The following is a 21,064-nucleotide window of genomic DNA, read 5'->3' as shown; positions in this document are numbered from 1 at the left end:
TGTGCATTATTATTTTTCAATCTAGTAAAAATGAACTTGTTGATTCAAGCGTCTAGTAAAAATAAAATCACACATACAAAAGTGCATCATTATTTCTCAATCTAGATTTGCATTAAATTATTCAGTTCTCACAACCAACGGCATCAACAAGCATTCAACAAACATCAATCAAACCACCAGAACACGTCCAACATCCAAGCAGCAAAACATGTCTTTCTTCAGACCAAAAATTACCGGTATTGTTCCATGGCAAATACAATATCTAGCCAGGGCACAATCCAGCAGCTAACTATAGATAAACAAACAAAGCTTATCTAGCCAGGATACATAATACTAGTTGTTAACAGGAGATATTTTAATTATCAATAGCCAAAATAAATAGGGCACTGAAGAAGCTGAATCTGAATATATGGCAACCACTGAATCATCTTCATCTATCTACGGATGATGGATAATCCTCCAAGTAGTCTGAATCATCCAAGCTGTCACGTGAGAATGATTCGTTTCGTACCGGTCAAACTCCAAAGTGTTGTAACGCAAGAAAAGCATGGTAAAATGTAGTGAAGTAACCTCTTGCGTCTTGGCCGATATCCCTGAAGAGGCCTGGTGATTGACGGAAATTGTACATTTTTTCTTTGCCGCCTTGGAATTGGAAACCCCCATAAAATCCGTCAAAGTGGTTTTTCTGGCCACGGAAGAGATGTGTGTGAGACAGTAGCAAATTCCATGACTTTAGAACCCAGATGGCTGCAGGGGAATCACATGGGCGTTAGTGAGATTGAGAATGGCAGTAAGGGTAGCAACATAGATTGATGGAGGAACAGGGGAGGGTGAGGCGACTTACAAAGCGAAGGCTGTCCAGTTGTCAGTTCGGGGCGATGGCGGAGCTGTTGGTGGTGACGGCGGTGATGGAAGAGGACCCCCTGTCCGCCATGGGGTGGCCTGTTGCAGCTGCAGGTCGTCGAGGGTAAAAGACGTGGTGCCGGCCGGAGGTGTTTGAGCAGGGAGAGGAATGCGGGAGGAACCTTGTTGTTGGACGACGGCGGCAGTGGCGCTAGATTGAGGTGGGGTTAGGGTTTAGCCGAGGAGTGGTAGGGCATCTCGCTGTGGAGCGCGTGAGGAACCAATGAGGAGGAGTGGGAGGAGGATTACAGGCGCGCTGGCCAGATCCGGAAGCTTGCGTACCTGCGGAGGGTGCCTGCGACGTCGCCATGGCGGGCGGCGGCACCTCCTGCTTCTGCTGGCCGGCGGCGCGGCGCGAGGAACCCTAGCTGCGGCTGCACGAGGAGGCTGCGGGGAGGGAGAGAGGGGTGGGAGATGGAGGAAAGGGGAAGCGAGAGGAGGGGTAGAGAGACACTTTTTTTTGCAAAACTACTAATGGCGCACCACCTACAAATGCGCCATTAGTACCTGTGCTGGTGCGCCATTAGTAGTTTTGCAAAAAAAAAGTAGTGGCGCACTGGATGAGTGGTGCGCCATTACTAGTTAAACTAGTAATGGTGCACTCTGCCTCGGTGCGCCATTAGTACTTTTGGAAAAAAAAGTTTGTTAGTAGTGGCGCACCGTGTGCGTGGTGCGCCATTAGTGTCCATCACACTAATGGTGCACCTGCACATGGTGCGCCACTGCTATATAGTAGTGGCGCACCACTTGTCTGGTGCGCCATTAGTGTCTTTATTATCTATAGCCCTTTTCCTAGTAGTGTGTCAAGGATATGATTTTGTTGTCTTCTTCCTCTATCTCCGAAGAAGGGCTTGTTGATGCTTGGCTATGTAAATATTTCTTTTGATGTGAGTTGATGGCAATCTTGTGGAGTGTATTTTTTCCAAGTACCTACAAAAGGGTTAGATGCAATACAAGGGATCATAGTTTTCCAAGATATAAGATAGTATCAAGTCAATGGCATCAAGGAATTGACAATCAAGCTCATGCCCTTGCATGCAACCGAGTGAGTCTAGCTCACTTCTGAAGCATCAATGATGTTCAACTCACTCCTCGAATGACAAAATACTTTCCCATCAGGAGGTTTGGTAAAAATATCACCTAATTGTTTGTCAGTACGAAATACTTAAGATCTATATCTCCTTTACCAACATGATCACGAATGAAATGATGTCGCACTTGAATATGTTTTTTTCGAGAATGTTGCACATGATTATAGGAAATATTAATAGCACCTTCAATGTCACACAATAATGGAACATTTCTCACATGAATGACACAATCCTTAAGTGTTTGAGTTATCCATAGTAATTGCGCATAGCATGATCTGGCGGCTATATATTCAGCTTCAACAGTAGATAAAGATACCGAGTTTTGTTTCTTGGATGACCAAGACACAAGAAATCTCCCAAGAATTTGACATGTACCCGAGGTGTATTTTATATCAACCTTGTCTCCGCCATAGTCCGAATTGGAATATCCAACAAGATTAAAAGAAGATCCCTTGGGATACCATATGCCAAACTTTGGTGTATATATTAGGTATCTCATGATTCTTTTAACAACCAATTGATGACACATGTTAGGTGCCGCTTGGTATCGGGTACACATGCAAACACTCAACATGATATCACGACGGTAGGCACATATACATAGCAATTAACGAATCATTGATCGATATACTCTTTGATGAACCGGTTTGTCCTCCTTAGTGAGGTCATTATGTCCACTAGTAGGCATGGGGGTTCGCATACCTTTGCACTCTTGCATATTTAACTTCCGGATTAATTCCTTGGTGTACTTGGTTTGAGAGATAAACGTACCTTCTCTCGATTATTTGATTTGTAATCCAAGGAAGAATTTTAGCTCGCACATCATTGACATCTCATATTTCTCTCAAATCAATCTTCCAAATTTCTCACTAAAATGTAGGTTAGTAGAACCAAAGATAATATCATCCACATATATTTGGCACACAAATATTTCCCCATTAACTATTTTAGTGAATAATGTTGCGTCAATTTTACCAATTTCAAAATCCTTTTCAATGATAAACTTCATTAGGCATTTGTACCAAGCTCTAGGGGCTTGTTTAAGACCATATAAAGCTTTACAAAGTTTGTAAACATGGTTAGGTTTCTCGGGGTTCACAAATCCGGGACGTTGTTTGACATAAACCTCCTCCTAAATTTCACCATTTAGAAAAGCACTTTTGATATCCATTTTGTAAATAGTAATATCATGGTAATTTGCATAAGAGATAAGAATGTGAATGGATTCAAGTATAGCAACGGGGGCATAGGTCTCACCATAGTCCATACCTTTGACTTGCGTGTATCCTTGGGCTACGAGACGCGCCTTGTTGCGTACAACTTCTCCATCTTCATCTTGCTTGTTCTGAAACACCGATATTGTGCAGATGATGTTTTGCTCGCCTTCGGGCTTTTCAACAAGTGTCCACACTTGATTCCTCTCGAAGTGGTGTAGCTCTTCGCGCATGGCATTCACCCAATCGGGGTCTTGAAGGGCTTCTTCCGCCTTCAAAGGCTCAATGCTAGATATGAAAGAATAATGCTCGCAAAAGTTAGCTAAATGAGATTTAGAGCGAATGATTCTCCCGGTTTGTATGTCACCGAAGATTTGATTGAGCGGATGATCTTTTTTCTACTCTTGCTCGAACTCGTAACAACTTCATCTTGTTGGATGGTAGAACTTCTTCATCATCATCTTCTTGCACGTTGTCAATGACGGTGTCATCTCCTTGAGGTGGTGGTGAGGAAGGTTGAGGTGGATCATCACTATGTACTTCTTTCTCTTCTTCATCATGTCGTGTACCACTTGTGGATGCCTCCATGTCATTTTGCGGTTCACCTTGACACGAAGTAGAAGCTTCCACTTGTGTTGATGAAGTACTTTCCTTCACCGCCATGGGATGAATCTTGCCGATAGATAGATCTTGGATGGCTTCCGAAGGTTCCTTATCTCCTACATCATTTGGCAATTGTTCGACCCGCGAACAATTAGATTCATCAAACTTCACATCTACCGTCTCTTCAACTTTTGAGTGGAGCTGTTGTAGACACGGTAAGTGTGAGAGTTTGATCCGTAACCAAGTAGGAAACCTTCATGAGATTTAGAAGCAAATTTAGTGTGACGATGCTTATCATTGATGTAGCACTTAGAACTAAATACTCGAAAGTATCCAACTTGGGGTTTGTTACCAGTGAGTAGCTCATATGCTGTTTTACCGAGAAGCTTGTGTAAGTAGCGTTGGTTTGTGGCATGGCAAGATGTTTCCTCGGGTTCTGCCCAAAAGTGTCTTGGCGTCTTGTATTCGTCAAGCATCGTTCTGGCCATCTCTATGAGAGTCCGGTTCTTCCTCTCAATGACTCTATTTTTTTGAGGTGTGTACGTCGCCGAGAACTCATGTGAGATACCTTCTTCGTCAAGAAAAGTATCCACATTAGTGTTCTTGAACTCCGTTCTACTGTTGCTCCAAACTTTCTTGATCTTCACTTCTAATTGATTTTGAGCTTTCCGAGTGAAGTTCTTGAAGATCTTTTCTACCTACGATTTATCATCAAGAAAGAATACCCACGTAATTCTGAAAAAAATCATCAACAATGACTAAAACATAAGAATTTCCACCAAGGCTCTTGTAAGCATTGGGACCAAAGAGATCCATGTGAAGCAGCTCGAGTGGCCTTCTTGTAGTCACGATGTTCTTCACGGGATGACTTACTTTCCTGCTTGACAAGCACTACAAATTCTATCTTTGTCAAAGATAACATCTCTAACACCAAGAATATGATCACATTTGATAAGACTATCAAGGTTACGCATACCTACATGTCCTAACCTTCTATGCCATAACCAACCTTTAGAAGATTTTGCAATAAGGCATGTACGGGATTTTGATTTTTTAGTGAAATTGACAATATATAGATCACCTCTACGGAAACCAGTAAATACCATGTTATGGTTGTTGCTACGAAACACTTGCCAGTCGACTTTCGTAAATAGCACATTGAAACCAAAGTATCCTAGTCTAGATATAGAAAGAAGATTGTAGCCAAGGGATTCAACAATCATGACATTCTGAATGGAAATATCATGAGATATGGCCACCTTACCAAGACCAAGTACCTTACCCTTGGATTTGTCTCCAAAGGTCACATACATTCGAGGTCCACGGTTTGATGTGATCTCATGGAACATGTCATTATCTCGAGTCATGTGATTGGTGCATCCACTATCGAGAACCCACTCCTTTCCTCCGGCCATCTAGTATCTAAGGTTAGCCATTTGACTAAGGTTTCTCATGGTCTTCTCATACTCGATCTCAAACTCTTCATCTTCATCGTAGTAGCCATGATCCACATTGTCGTCGTCAGACGAAATATCCTCGTCATAAGAAACATGAATTTCATCAGAATTTTGACTATGATAATGTTCATATTTATGCATGCGAATGGCTTCAACAATGACATTGTTAATGGTAATGAAATCTCCTTTAGCACGCATGAGTTCACGATGCTCAAATAGGCATTTATAAAAATTAGGATCGGTTGGCTTCATCTCTACTAATAAAAGCACGAGAGGGCAGATCCAACTCGCAATCTGGAGCGTCTAATCACATCATCAACGATCTAGATACGCTGTTAACGAAACTAACCAGACTTCGTTAGCGCTAATTGCCCACCCACGTCTAAAAACCCGTTAACCCTTGATCCCCCACTCGGTACGCTCGGTGCCTCGCAACCGCCCACACCTCGCCCCGCCACCGCCCCAACCCCCGCCATCGCCGCCCCGCCGCCGCCTCGCCCCCGTGCCCCGCCACCGCCGGGTCGCGTAGCGGTGCTGAGCGCTTATGCGAGGAGCAGAGCATCGTGTCCATGGAGACCCAGCGGGAGCCGACCAAAGCGGGCGCGGTGGTGGCGCCGCCGAGGGTCGTCGGCGAGCCGGCCGGTGGAGGCGGCGGAGTTCTTGAGCGTAAGATCTGTTGTTCCTTTCACCTACTCACTGGTGCTCTGCTCTCTTGTGTAGTACGATTAGATCTCTAGGTGGATCACTGTGGCATCACTTTGGTGCTATGTTGACTCTGATCTGATGTCTTGCTGCAGATGGACATCCAGCACCGGCACCAGCAACAGCAACAGTAACAACAACAGACGCACCTTCGGCACCGGCAACGGCAATAGCAACAGCCTCACCTGCAGCTCCTCCGGGTTCAGCAACTGACAGAGGTATGTGCACATCATCGTCCATCATTTTCCCTTCAAGTTCAGCAACTTTGGTTGCAGGTTTTGTCGGGTAAGTATGAATGAAAAAAAAAACATGTTGTGTGAACTTGCGCGCAGATGCGGTGCTGGCCAAGGTGGAGATGGAGAGGAAGTTGTCCATGGTGAAGGCGTGGGAGGAGAACCAGAAGAGCAAGGCCGACAACAGGTGCGTGCCTCAACTCGACTCAGCTCAACTAAACTAAAGAAACCTGAACTTTCTTCAGGAGAATTGTGTGCCACATCTTTGGTAATTCTACCGTACATGTCTTATAACTAGCAAATATATATGGTGTAGGGCTGAGTAGAGGATGTCTTCCATCATGTCGTGGGAGAACACCAGGAAGGCGGCGGTCGAGGCCAAGCTCCGAACACGGGAGGTATGTCAACGCTGAAACTCTGAAGCCCGCCTTACTTCATTCCGTGCAATTCAGTTAGCAACAAAGTTCAGTCTGTTCTACACGTGCAACCTCAAAAGGGTCTTGATACAAGATACTTGAAGTATTTTTCAGTTTTAATAGTTGGTGCTACCTCATTCCTTATTACTAAACCACGCACGCACTACCTGCTTAATTAGTCTACTTGTTCATATTGGATCATCAAATGGGGGATCTTTTCTTCATATATATGCGGTTGACAGTTTTGCCATGGCATGAACGAATAGGCTCTGGTTGTTGGTGCTTATACCACTAGCCTTAGACTGTATGTAACATTTGATGAAATCGTGCTTGTTTGCGGCAGGCGAGGCGATATGGCCACCTTCGAGCTCTACAGGCGGTCCACCATCGGCATGTGCCTCACCGAGACGCTCCATGAGATGGTCTCCAGAGACACCTTCAGCCCCGAGCTCGCCATCCAAGTGCTCGTCCAGTTCGACAAGGTGCTCTACCCGCTCTGGTGCCACATTCTCTCTTTGGTTACCGTCCAGTTGGCCTTCCCCTTCAGAGTGGGGAACATAATAATTTGCCGTATCTTGCGGATGATTTGATTTGTGGTTTGCCTGTGTTTATCGTGTGTGCAGTCTATGATGGAGGCGCTGGAAAACCAAGTGAAGAGCAAGGTTACTGTCAAGGTACGTGATTTGGAAGAAAAAAATTGTCATCTTTCGCGCCATTTCGGCGTATGCCTGCTCGGTGGTCCCATTATTATTTTTTGTATGCCGCTGTGAATTAATTTGTCTGTCTGGTTCTAAAAAAGTTATGACCTTTTGGGGCATGATAAATATGTTTTCTTTTCTAGAGAGCGGTCGATCAATATCCATACGACACGTGGTACCGGTGCTAAGTTGCATTGCAGTTCAGCTTGCGCAGAGCTCTGTAAATGAAACAAGCCTTAACTTTTTTTTGTCTTGCTACGTATATTTCTTACGAAAGATGTGGTTCACTGTTTTTAAGGCCGTAAGGGCAAAGGTCCTGGGAAATATGTCTTGCGTATGTTGTTCTGAGTTCAAGGGATGTCGGTCAATTTGGGGAAACTCTGGAATTGTGTAAAAGTCCTGTTTTACTAAACAAAACCTGTTGACATAGTATGTGTTCATATCTAGAAAGATCTTCTGAAGCTACCACTTACTCATTGTGGCCATAGTTTGAGTCACCTGAATTTACATGATGTCAAATAGTATTTTCTTTCTCAATATCCAAAGCATTAACATGGAATTTGGAAGAAAATACCCATTTGTAGCACAAATGATCTGCGTTGGGATTTTTTGCTTGCCTGATTGATCTTGAACAAAATGAATGAAGTTATCAACATAGTGTCAAATAACTTCTCATATCCGATTGTGGTTCATGGTTCACTGTAAAAAAAGAAAACAGGATTAGCCCTTGGTGGCATCTTTTTCTAGGAAGAAAGGCGAGCACCAAACCTTGCGGAGGCTGAGCCTCGAACGCGGGTTGCCAGGCTGCGGGCACTTCAGCCTGCTCTAGCTAGCCACCCAAGCAGACGCTCGGTCTTGTCCATGGTTCACTATAGCGAGTGCCATCATTCACCATACCAGGCACCATTAAGGATTTCATTGATTACTAAAGATACAACTAATTTTTTCCAAGGCCATAAAGGCAAAGGTCCTGAGGAATCTGTTTGCATATGTTGTTCTGAGTTCTAGGGATGTTGCACAATTTGGGGAACTCTGGCATTGTGTAAAAAAACATAAGAAAACCTGTTGACGTAATGTATGTTTACACCTAAAACTGGACCTTCTGAAGCTGCCACTTATTTCTTATTTTTCTTTTGTTTGCAACTTCTTCTGAAGTTTGCATGATTTCAAATACTAGTGTGTTTTCTCAATACCCAAAACATTAACATGGAGTGTGGGAAAAAAATCCATTTATGGCACGAATTTGGATGGCATGTGTTGCATTTTTTAGAACTTTTTGCTTGCCTGAAGTTGTCCCAGTAGTTTTAAATGAATTCTGGTATCAGATATGATGGCTAATGATTCACCATAAAAAAACTCGATCAACCAGGAGTAGCCTTTTGTGGCATTCTTTTTAAAAAGAAAGACGGGCACTAACCCTTCGGAGGTTGAGCCTCGAACACGGGTCAGCGGGCTGCGAGCACTTCAGCCCGCTCTAGCTAGCCACCCCAGAAGACGCTCTGTGTCGTTCATGTTTCAGTTGCCAAAGGATTTCACTGAATCCTGGTGTCCACATTGTATTTTAACGTGATAGAGAACTGATTAACTTAAATCGGGGATGATCAAAATCATATGGATTGACCAATTATTTTGTTTTCTTTGAATTATGTGCAACACATTTACTTAGTTTTTTTTCCTGTAAAAGGAGTCCCCTGTCCTTTTGTAGAAACTAAAGGTAATTTTCCTGCAACACCTTGTGAACAAATACCACTTGTGGCATGAAATAAAAACGTAGGTATAACTCGGCTAACAACATTCTTTATCTCAAGGCGGTCAGACCTGAATATCACCTTTTGGGCAGTTTGTGCAGTACATAGTATATTACTATTATCTTGAAATTGCAAAACAGGGAGCAGGCTAGGTGGTATCCGGGCGTGTTGCTGGTCCCTAGTGAGCTGACTAAACCCTATTCTCTCCTATCAATTCTGTTACCTCCCTTTGTGCGCCGCCCGGGTGTCATGGGTCAACCAAGCCAAGGCTTGCCGGAGGCCCAAACCTCTCCCTATCATTCATGGTGAATGGTGAGGTACTATACACATACCCAAGACAATTTGATGTTTCAGTACTCACAAGACAATTTATGTTTATCCAGTTTATGATTCATACACATACACGAGACAATTTATGTTTTTCCGGTTTATGATTCGGTATTGACAAGACAATTTATGTTTATCCAGTTTATGATTCATACTTATATTTGATTTCTTGTAGTATTGCATCATTGCCTGTTCAAGCATTAACAAGTACAATCAATGAGGACAATCTACCGGATCTGAAGTACCAATTCGATACAATTGATGTTGATAAAGGTGGACCAATTACTGCATTGAAGAAATGCAGCAGGTAAGATATAGAGTACTTTCATATGAGAATGTTTTGCACATGTACTAGATGATGCTGATGATCTTTGTATGTTTTAGTGGCCCTTACGAAGGATCTTCACATTAAAGGCTCCTAATGTTCTCAAGATTATTCAAGTAGTAAAGCTTTGAGAGTGATTTTATTTTGGTTTCCCTTGTGTTTCAGAGAAAGCAATTGACTGTATGCTATATGGTTTCCCTTTTTTTTGATAGCAAGCAACACACTGTATCTCTCAACTAATTTACTCATACATGTGATTGGAAAGATGCCATCTATTTGTTCTACGACACTATTATCTGGCAGGTACTCAATGTTATACTAACCATCAATGCTATACAAGTGTTCATCCATGAATAATGAGACCGAAACCGATATTATGTTATGAGAATGTCCTGATATCAGAGATGTACCAAATTCGGAAGTTTGTTGTATGACACTACTATCCGAGAAGTAGATTTTTTTTATACTTACTTGAGTGTGTTGGATTGAATAAACTAATTAGCCCTATGTATCAGTTTGTGGTGTGTGAGTGTGTGACTCTAATGTATGTTGTTGTTGTTATTGTTGTTATCCTTGACAGATCATTCAAATGTTGGATTCATGGCTTGCTACAATAGTTGATTTGTGACTCCAATGTGTTTTTTGTTTTAATGTTAGGTTGAGGCTAGGATACTGAGTATACATATTGTGTTCATCTCGCTTTCCTTCTTAGGAAAATCATGTACTGAAGGTTAGCTATTCTTTATTTACATTTTGTTTGTTTCTTCCTGCTACTTGTTCAATTTGCTATGGAAATCTTCTCACTACCTGCCTGAATTAGATCCTAATTGCACTGTTGCCTGCATTTTTTATTGAAAACCATGTGCTAACTAACTGTAGAATAATACTTGCAAATTCTGTTTGTTGACCGTGTCGTGGTAGATTTAGGCATTTAGATATACAAAACTATGAAAGTAGGCAAGAACCACCTGCATATAAAAGTCTTGTATTGTTCGACAATGATAAGCTAGAGTAAAAGTGGAGCCAGGATCAACTGTCGAAAGCCTTTTAATAACTATGAGCGAGGGGATATAGAAAGTGGCACTACATTATGATCGAGTATGCCCTTTGTTAGCTCTGATTTGCCATTTTTTGTAACACTAGCTTATATAAGGATGTGGTGGCAAGTAGGATTATCTAAGTAGTCAGCTTTCACCGCTACTATCTGAGAGACTCGGATTGCACTACTATCTCTACGGTTGACCATTTTATGCACTAACCCAGATTCTAATAAAATGCAAGAGCCCGCATCATGCTCATTTGCTACTTTCATTCAGTTTCTATTACATCTCTCTCCCCCTCATGTGACAGCTATGTAGCACAAATTAATCAAAAAATGGGCCACTCCCTCTTGATGCCCCTCATACTGCGAGGCCCCTTCTGATGTTGAAGGGCTTCTCAGGTTAGAAAAGCTCTCATTATTGCTTCAACATTAATTTCTTCAATCTGTAACAAGAGTTCCCACAACAAGGCGTCTGGCAATATTTTGGAAAAGTGTATTATTTTAGACATCTTATATCCTGACCATGAATTTGACTTAAAATGCTCCTGATGATGCTTGAAAATTCTTCAAGTGTGCTAAGACCTACTGTCACATTCAGGTTTATTCGCCATTAAATTTCTACGAAGGGACTTGTCAATCCACCTGACACCCGTACTAAAATAGAGTGTTTCTAGAGAGTAGAAACATTGCATGCAGAAATCTTCAAGAAAGAGGTGATTGAAGTGGTAACCGATGAAATGCATGCTGGTGAAGCTATCATGGATCCAACTCACGACCTAATTGGCCACAAAGGTAGGTCCGATTAAGTGATCAACATGAATACATCAGCTACTCACTGTTATTCAGAGATACAGTCTGACAGTAGTAACTTAATTTGCTTAGATGCTCACGGAACTGCAAATAATGGCTCATTTTCAGCCCAGTTGTGACAAATATCGTAACATGCCAAATTATTTTCCTTTTAGATTTATTATTCCACAGTTCTGCACTGCATGTCATTAATAAGTTTATCAATATAAGTTTCACATGAATGTACTGAACAAACAAACTTGCGAGAACAACCAATTCTGTGAAACTTGGTGCCTTTATTTTCCGTGCCGTCTAAATCTCTCTTGTGTATGTGAACACCATTTTTTTCCTATACCATGTATCATGTGAATGGGCGACAGACCAAAGTCTCGGATTCCTGGAGCAACAAATGTAGTGTTGTGAGTCTCTGAAGATGTGAATCCGTCTTCTCCTAGACTACAACAAAGGGATGATTGGGATACTGAAAGTTAGTATAAAGAGGCTTAGTGGAGTCAGACAGTGAGTCACCAACATCTTCGTTGTTTAAACAGCAACATCAAGTGGCGCCAAAACATGTGAGTTACTTTCATCTTTGGCATAACCAACCTTATTGGTGGACTTCCTCTGATTTTTCACAATGTAAATAACTTCTCTCCTGGCTGAATTTTCAAAATATTTTAGTGACCATTACAGAAAACTGGTATCCAAAACTCCAAAAACTAACATGTCATTTTCTTGTGGATAACATATCACTGATTTGCGAGACAACCGAGTCATTAATGATGACAAATGAGAAGTTCGGCCACTACTCACTCAAGCTTGGAAGTGGTCGAAAGCCAGGCTCTACATGGTCCTAGCACCGCTCTCATGCATGGTGTTCAGGCTACTTCCACCACTGCTCTGTGGGTTGTAGTTCCATGAGAGCTATGACAGGGAGAACGAGATGATGGACGTCGCCGGTGCTTCGCTCGCCTACATCGCTCCGCTAGCGCTCGGGAAGGATATGGCCACAGAAGAGCCATGACATACTTCAAGACTCATTTACTACCTTACCATCGTCATGAGCTTGTCCGGGATGTCGTGCGTCGCTGGTGTACTGATCATGAGGCTTCTCGAACACTTTGGCACCATTGATCAAGGTTGTGCAACGGCTCCTCATGCTTCTCTAGCTGTTCTCTCATTTAGGTGATGCACATATGACTGCCTAGGCCTCATTCTGAAGTCTTAAGTTCCTCGGAGCACTGATGGTATAAAAAGAAAAGACATGGTTGAGTTCAAGAGAAAGTGCATGAAGAAACATCTGAATCTTTTTGAGTTGCTACCTGCTGTTTTGTTATACTTCTGGTGTACATTTTAAGTTACTATCATTTCATGTCAAAATGTGTGATCTTGGTCACTCAAGTCCGTCTATATGGTGGAATGTTACTATTAGGTATTTTATAGCAAGAAAAACAACAAGATTAGTCTTTCCTTCATTTTTCTAGGGAAAAGATGCCATTCTTTGGAAGATTGGGAAGAATGCAGCCTCTTGGCTTCTTATCAAATTATTATCAATAGCTCGTGTGATGTTTTGTTTTTAAAAAACACGTTAATTTGTATACACCTGAAATTTCTGATCCTAATATATAACATCAAATCTTTAAATTAACTATTGTTCATTGGTACTTCCTTCATTTCTCAGTTTTCCATTTTTCTCTTCTGAAGAAAAATAAGTCCTGAAAGCATCTGGCAAAGTTTCCAACCTAAAGCTAGAAAATAAGGAAGGAAACTGAGGCCTAAACCTAATTGCTTTTGAGCACCTTGCTACAAATTTTGTTTACCTTGAATTAGACAAATCCGTTTGCATCCTGAAAGGAAGAAAAACAACTATTTAATTCCCCATCGATTTAGGTTACAAAGCGATAAAAGAAGGCCAACATAGCCTACGTGGCCTACCTTCGGCAGGATTTGATCAAGAGAACGAGGATAGTTTTTTTATTAAAATACCACTCAAACATAGTTGGTGCACTCATGATTGATGACAAAATGATAACAAATATTTAGTTTGAGTAACATTATTTTATATTACAACATTGTTAAACATCTCTCTACGGCCTCTCTTATGTTAGTACATTATTATATTTTTGTTTACTTTATTGCTATGTTTTCTTTCTTGGGTGTCTTATGTATTTATTTTCCGCATAATAATCATAGTTTTAAATAGTGTGCTACGTCAAATTGCAATGCCTCAAATTAGCTACAATAAGGCTATAATTGAGTATTTCATAACTTTAGTAGATAATTGTATATGAATAATACGTAGTTAGCGCCATCTTGCTCAAATCATGCATTATAATGGACTATATCGGTGCTATAACCGGCAATTAAAAACATTGATAATAATACATGTGTTGCACGTGCATATTTACTAGTCTTGTGAAAGGCAATGCATTTATGGAAAATGATCTCAACATTTTTCAGTGAATAGTCACAACATCTTTTCTCTAAGTTTTTCCACAAAGTGTGAGCACACTCAAAATTTTGCAATTGATTAAGCACATTTCTTAGTAGTCCTCTAATGATTAGATTTATAGTTTTAAGATTACCAAGCATATCAAGTTCTTCGTCATGATAAGGATGTCAAGGATCAATGGGAGGCTCATAGGGATATTTAACATATTTGCGCAAATGGAATTCATCAAATATATCAATCATTTCATATTTCCATTATATAAAATATTCCCCATCAACAATAGGCACTCTATAACTAATATTCCCCAAACTAGGCACATCCATTCTCCGCCAATGGTGTTTAAACCAAGGTTTTGGAGACCTTGCTCTCATACCAATTGTGAGATCGATAGAAGATGTGTCTAGAGGGGGGGGGGTGAATAGACTACTTGCATAAATTAAAATCCTAGCCTTTTCCCAATTTAATGGTTGCACATTTTAGCGATTCTAACAAGTCTAGTGCACCCTACACATGCTAGTCAACAAATATGGCAGCGGAAAGTAAAGAATTTTCACATGTAGTAAGGAGTAGAGTTTAGGAAGATCAAATGCGAAGAAGTTGACATGACAATTTTTGGCATGGTTCCGATAGGTGGCGCTATCGTATGTCCATGTTAGTGGAGACTTCAACCCATGGAGGGTAACGGATGCGAGAGTCCATCGAGGGCTCCACCCACAAGGGGTACATGAAGAAGCGACATTGTCTATTCCACCATGGCTTCCGTCAACACATGACTAGCCTCACTCACGGCAGATCTTCACGGAGTATACGATCTCCTTTCCCGTACAGACATCTTGGTTCAACCCCACAACACGAAGTAGGAGGCTCCCAAGAGAAACCTAACCAATCTAGGAGGCACCACCCTCCAAAAGGTAATACATGTGGTAGAATGATGAACTCCTTGCTCTTGTGCTTCTAAAGAAAGTCTCCTCAACACTCATTCACTCTCTCTTAGATTTGGCAGGGGTAGGAGAGATTGATCTTGTGGAAAGCAACTTGGGGAGGCTAGACATCAAGTTTCAAAGGATTGGATTGGAATCTCTTGATCTCAACACATGAGTCGGTGGCTCTCTCTCAGAAATATGGATGTGGCAAGTGTAAGTGTGTTCAAAGTGCTTCCTATGCGAATGAGAGGTAAGTGGAGGGGTATATATAGGCATCCCCCAAAATCGAACAGTTACAACATTATTGCCCAACTCGATGACACTAAAATGAATATCGGTGGTACCGAGTTGCACTAAATGTGTCAACTTTAGAATTATCGGTGCGACCGATATATAAATCTCGGTGTTACCAATATTGGTGTCCTAGAAAGTTTCCAAATCTTGGTGAGCCTGATTCTCAAAACTGGGGGGGCGGTACCAATTCTTGAAAACGGCTAACGAGAGAGTAGGTCCAAAACTTGGTGAGACCATTCCTCAAAACTGGGTGGTACCAATTTTTGAAAACGGCTAACCACAAAGTTGGTCCAAATCTCAGTGAGACCAATTCTCAAAACTTGGTGGTACCGATTCTTGAAAGTGGCTAACCGGAAAGTTGGCCACTGGTTTTGGTGACACCGAATGGAATGTGGTCGTACCGAGATGGTGGGTTTGGCATAGGATTTGTCTAAGTGTAAAATCGGTATGGCCGAATGGCAATTGTTGGTGGCACCTATTTTGCTGGTTTGGGTTTTGGACATAGATATTTTGTGGGAGAATGGGTGAGTATCTTTGGTGGCTATCTCTAAGCACTTGAGCAACCAATTCATCATAGTACCTTATCCCCTTTTAATTTTATTGTCTTTCCTTTGAATCAAAGTGATTTCTCACAAATATAAAATGTAGAGTCTTCTTGCTTGAAGCTTCAGCCAATCTTATTCCTTCCTTCATCAAGGGGCATCTCCTCACAATCCTATAGCCAAAGCTCTGTGTGGACTATACCTGAAATATACTAGGTAAAAGTGCTAGTCCAAGAAACAATGTATGTTGTCATGAATTATCAAAACCACCAAGGGAGCATATGTGCTTTCAATATGCAGTAGTACCTGACTCCATGCTGATTGAGTTGGTTTCCCTCCAAGCTTAAAGGGTGATGTAGCATAGCGGCGGCAAGTATTTCCCTCATTTACGAAACCAAGCTATGAATCGAATAGGAAGATCCACAATACTATGTAAGCGACACCTGCGCACAAATAGCAAATCCTCGCAACCCAACGCGTGGAGGGGTTGTCAATCCCTTGTGGGGAAAGTAAGGATAGATTGACAGATGCAAATAAAAGTGATAGCAAATAAAATGCAGCAAGTATTTTGGGGGGTTTTGGATAATGTAATTTGAAAATAAAATAGCAAATAAAATAGAAACGTGAATAGAAAAGTAGAGATTGCAGATAGATGATGTGAAGTAGACCGGGGGCCGTAGGTTTCACTAGTGGCCTCTCTCGAGAAAATAGCAAACGGTGGGTAGAAAAATTACTGTTGGGAAATATATAGAAGAGCAAATAATTATGACAATATTCAAGACAATGATCATGTATATAGGCATCACGTCCAAGACAAGTAGACCGAATTCTACGTGCATCTACTTCTATTACTCGACACATCGACTGCTATTCAACACTCATGTAGTGTATTGAGTTCATGGAGAAATGGAGTAATGCCTTAAGAACGATGAAATAATGTAGACAAGATTTATTCATGTAGGAATAGACCCCATCATTTTATCCTTGATAGCAATGATACATGCGTTCCATGTCTCTTTCTCTTAGTGAGATTGAGCAATGCAAGATCGAGCCCATCACAAAGCACCTTGTCCCATTGCAAGATAAAAGATCAAGTTGACCAGACAAAAACAAAATATTATAGTATAAATATGAGGCTATAATAATCAAGCATGAATATGATTTCAAAGATCTGATCATAAACTCGCAATTCATCGGATCCCAACAAAGACACCGCAAAAGAAAGAGTTACATCATATGGATCTCCAAGAGACCATTGTATTGAGAAACAAAACGAGAGAGAAAGCCCTCTAGCTACTTCCTAAGGACCTGTAGGTATGATATGAACTACTCACACATCATCAAAGGAGCACCAATGAGGATGATGAACCCCTGTGCGACCGTGTTCCTCTCTCGAATGGGCTCTAGATTGGATTTCCTCGCTTCTGGAACTTGCGACGGCTGAAATGATTTTCATCAACTCCTCTAGGGTTTTCTGAATATTGGGGTATTTATAGAGTTTAGTGGCGGTGGAGGAGACGCCTGAGGTCCCCACTAGGCAACAGGATGTGCGAGGGGCCCTCGGCATGCCCTGGTGTCTAGTGGGCCGCCTAGGCCTCCTCTGGTGCTCCTTCTTAGCTCCGAAGTTTCCTTCTAGTCCAAACAATCACCGTAAAGTTTTGTGGCATTTGGACTTCATTCGATATTGATTTTTTGCAAAGGAAAAATAGCAAAAAACAGAAAATGGCACTAGGCACTATATCAATAGGTTAGTCACAAAACATGATATAAAGTTTCTGTAAAATGATCATAAAACATCCAAGATTGATAATATAACAGCATGTAACAATAAAAAATTATAGATACGTTGGAGACGTATCAGCATCCCCAAGCTTAATTCATGTTTGTCCTTGAGTAGGTAAGTGATAAAAACAAATTTCTTTCTGTGGAATGCTACCTCACATGTTCACCATATTCCTTTTATTTTTAGCATGGACATATGGACTTGTAGGTGATGCAAATGAATAGTCTATAGTTTGACATGAAAATTTCAATACTCAAGCATATCAACAACCAACCAAGTCTTTCAAAATATCAATGCTAAAGAACGTTATCCCTAGCCCATCATGCTCTATCAACCATTCATGCAACACACCCAAATATTAACTTTATCCAATGCTCAAGTATGATAATGGTGTTCCTTAGTTGGTGCTTTATAAGGGAAGATGGGGACTCAAATTCAAAATAAAAATTGCATAAAGTAAATAGATAGGCCGTTCGTAGAGGGAAGCAGGGATTTGTAGAGGTGCGGGAGCTCAAAGTGAAAAATTAGAGCTAAAATATTTTGGGTGGTATGCTTTTCCTGTCAACAAAAACGACTAAGAGTTTCCAATATCCTCCATGCTAAACAAAAGTTTATTCCTTTTCCCTCCATTCTTTCACATTCCACGGCTGGCCGTATCCACAAGTACCGTCCATACCAACACTTTCCAAGGACTTTATTATTTGACAACATAAAATATATTTTGTTTGCATTTTGGGACTCGACATCCTTATTACTGCCATATTCTCGTGCAATGATAAGAGAATAAACACTCAGCTTGAGAATAACCTATTTAATATGGAAGATACTAACCACCCCTCGCCGCTTCACGAGAAGTACATGCACACCAAACAAAAAATTATTTTGAATAGTAGTGTTGGCACTTGCAAATTTACTTAGAATGACACTAAAATACCGCATATAGGTAGGTATGGTGGACTCGTTTGGCTAAACATTGGGTTTAGGATTTGGATGCACAAGCAGTAATCCCGGTTAGTACAAGTGTAGGCTAACAAATAGATTGAGAAGCGCCCAACCAAGGAACGAAAACCATAATAAGAGAACATTAAACATAACTAACACGGAATAATGCAACACAAGTACGATGTAATTTCATATCATAATGGTAGACTTCATGTGAATGCATAGGGAATCACAAACCTTAACACAAATATTATTACTAAAGCATAATTACTCATCAACATAACTCACATATCACTCTCTTCATATCGCAAAACTATTGCAAAGAATCAAGTTTAACATCCAGTGATATTCATGAAAGTTTTTATTGTATCTTTCCTGGATTTTCATTAGTTTGGGACTAATTTCATTTAAAGCAAATTGCCATTGCAAATAACAAGTCTCAAATAAATATAAGTGAAGAACAAGAGCACAAGTTTCATTAAAATTTTCAACTCCCAAAATAATATTAGTGAAGCAAGAGAGGATTTCTTCAAAATTTATACTACTCTCAAAATAATGTAAGTGAAGCATGAGAGCAAATTTCGTCAAAATAATAGCACCACCGTGCTCAAAAATATACAAGTGAAGAACTTGAGAAATTCCATGGCTCAATTTTTTTAAGTGAAGCATAAAGAGTGATTCTAACAAATGATAGCATCATTTGGCTCTCTCAAATGTGAGTTTTTAGCAAGGTCTATTATGACAAACTAACCAGCAAAGAAATCAAAAACACAAATGATAGAAGACGCTCCAAGCAAAACTCATGATATGTAATGAATAAAAATATAGCTCCAAGTTAAATTATCGATGGTTGTTAGAAGTAAGAGGGTATGCCTTCTCGGGCATCCCCAAGCTTAGTTTCTTGGTAGTCCTTGGATATTACCATGGGGTGCCATGAGGCATCCCCAATCTTAGGCTTTATCACTCCTTATTCCTTCATCCATCATGATCTCACTCAAAACTTGAAAACTTCAATCACACAGAACTCAACAAAATTTTTGTGAGATCCGTTAGTATAAGAAAACCAAACTTTACTTTAGGTACTCTTGAAAACCTATTCCAACTTGGTTTTTATATTATACCTACTGTACTCTAACTTTACCATGGCTTAGACCCTCCGATACAAACCAATAGGCCCACAATGCATCATCTAATTCTTAGAGCAATTCTTTCAGGACCTATTGACATTCTTTTGCAATATTAATTTTATTTCTCTATTTGTTAATTCTACTTGACCACTAGATTGAAGATGATAGGGGGATGCAATTCTATGATTAACATCATATGTAGAAAGCAACTTATGAAAAGCACCATGAATAAAATGTGAACCACCATGAGTCATTTAGTATCCAGGGACTCCAAAACGTGGGAAAATAACTTCCTTAAGCATTTCAATACATGCGTTATGATCATCACTATTGGTTGGAATATCTTCTACCTATTTAGTGACATAATAAACAACAACCAAAATATGTGTGTACCCATTAGAGGAAGGAAAAGGTCCCATATAATCAAATCCCCAAACATCAAATGGTTCAATAACAAGTGAATAACTCATAGGTATTTCCCGACGTCTACTAATATTACCAATTATGTTACATTTATCACAAGAGAGGACAAACTTACAAGCATCTTTGAAAATAGTAGGCCAATAAAATCCATACTATAATACCTTGTGTGCAGCTCTATCACCCGCATGGTGTCCTCCATAAGCCTCGGAGTGACACTTCCGAAGGATTTGTTCCTATTCATGCTCACGCACAAAACATCTAATAATACCATCTACTTCCTCTTTATAAAGATGTGGGTATGATACATCCATTTTGCATCATGCTTTTATATCAATATTTATTGCATTATGGGCTGTTAATACACATTATGGTACAATACTTATGCCTTTTCTCTCCTATTTTACAAGGTTTACATGAAGAGGGAGAATGCCGGCAGCTGGAATTCTGGACTCGAAAAGGAGCAAATCTGAGAGACCTATTCTGCGCAACTCCAAAAGTACTGAAAAGTTACGGAGAGTTGTTTTGGAATATATAAAAAATATTGGGCGAAAGAAATACCGGAGGGGACCCACCAGGAGGTCACAAGCCAAGGGGCGCGACCTACCCCCTTGGTCGCGCCCTCCAGGCTTGTGGGCCCACTAGCAGGCCTCCGGTGCCCATATTCTGCTATATGAAGGGTTTTGACCTGGAAAAATCATATCAGAGATTTCGGGACGAAGCACCGCCGTCTCGAGGCGGAACTTCGACAGAACCAATCTAGAGTTTCTGCGGAGTTATTCCGCCAGGGAAACTTCCCTCCCGGAGGGTGAAATTGAAGCCATCGTCATCACCAACGATCCTCCCATCGAGAGGGGTTCAGTCTCCATCAACATCTTCAACAACACCATCTCCTCTCCAAACCCTAGTTCATCTCTTGTATCCGATCTTTGTCTCAAAACCTCAGATTGGCACATGTGGGTTGCTAGTAGTGTTGATTACTCCTTGTAGTTGATGCTAGTTGGTTTATTTGGTGGAAGATTATATGTTCATA

The 21,064-nt window shown here is 40.8% G+C and overlaps 1 protein-coding gene and 1 pseudogene across 1 annotated transcript; both read left to right on the top strand.

Annotated features, from left to right (window-relative positions):
- Positions 1–878: 878 nt before the first annotated feature.
- Positions 879–6,721, top strand: LOC123450589 (annotated as a pseudogene).
- A 236-nt stretch (positions 6,722–6,957) lies between these two features.
- LOC123450588 (transcription initiation factor IIA subunit 2-like) lies at positions 6,958–7,424 on the top strand. Its single transcript, XM_045127759.1, has 3 exons — positions 6,958–7,101; positions 7,243–7,293; positions 7,419–7,424. The coding sequence occupies exons 1-3, from the start codon at positions 6,973–6,975 to the stop codon at positions 7,422–7,424; spliced, it is 186 nt and encodes a 61-aa protein (XP_044983694.1). The 5' UTR covers positions 6,958–6,972.
- Positions 7,425–21,064: the final 13,640 nt, after the last annotated feature.

This window comes from Hordeum vulgare, chromosome 4H, assembly GCF_904849725.1.
Source record: "Hordeum vulgare subsp. vulgare chromosome 4H, MorexV3_pseudomolecules_assembly, whole genome shotgun sequence".
Classification (NCBI taxonomy): domain Eukaryota; kingdom Viridiplantae; phylum Streptophyta; class Magnoliopsida; order Poales; family Poaceae; genus Hordeum; species Hordeum vulgare.
The sequence above is the reverse complement of the archived record's forward strand: the minus strand, read 5'-3'. Positions and strand labels throughout refer to the sequence as shown.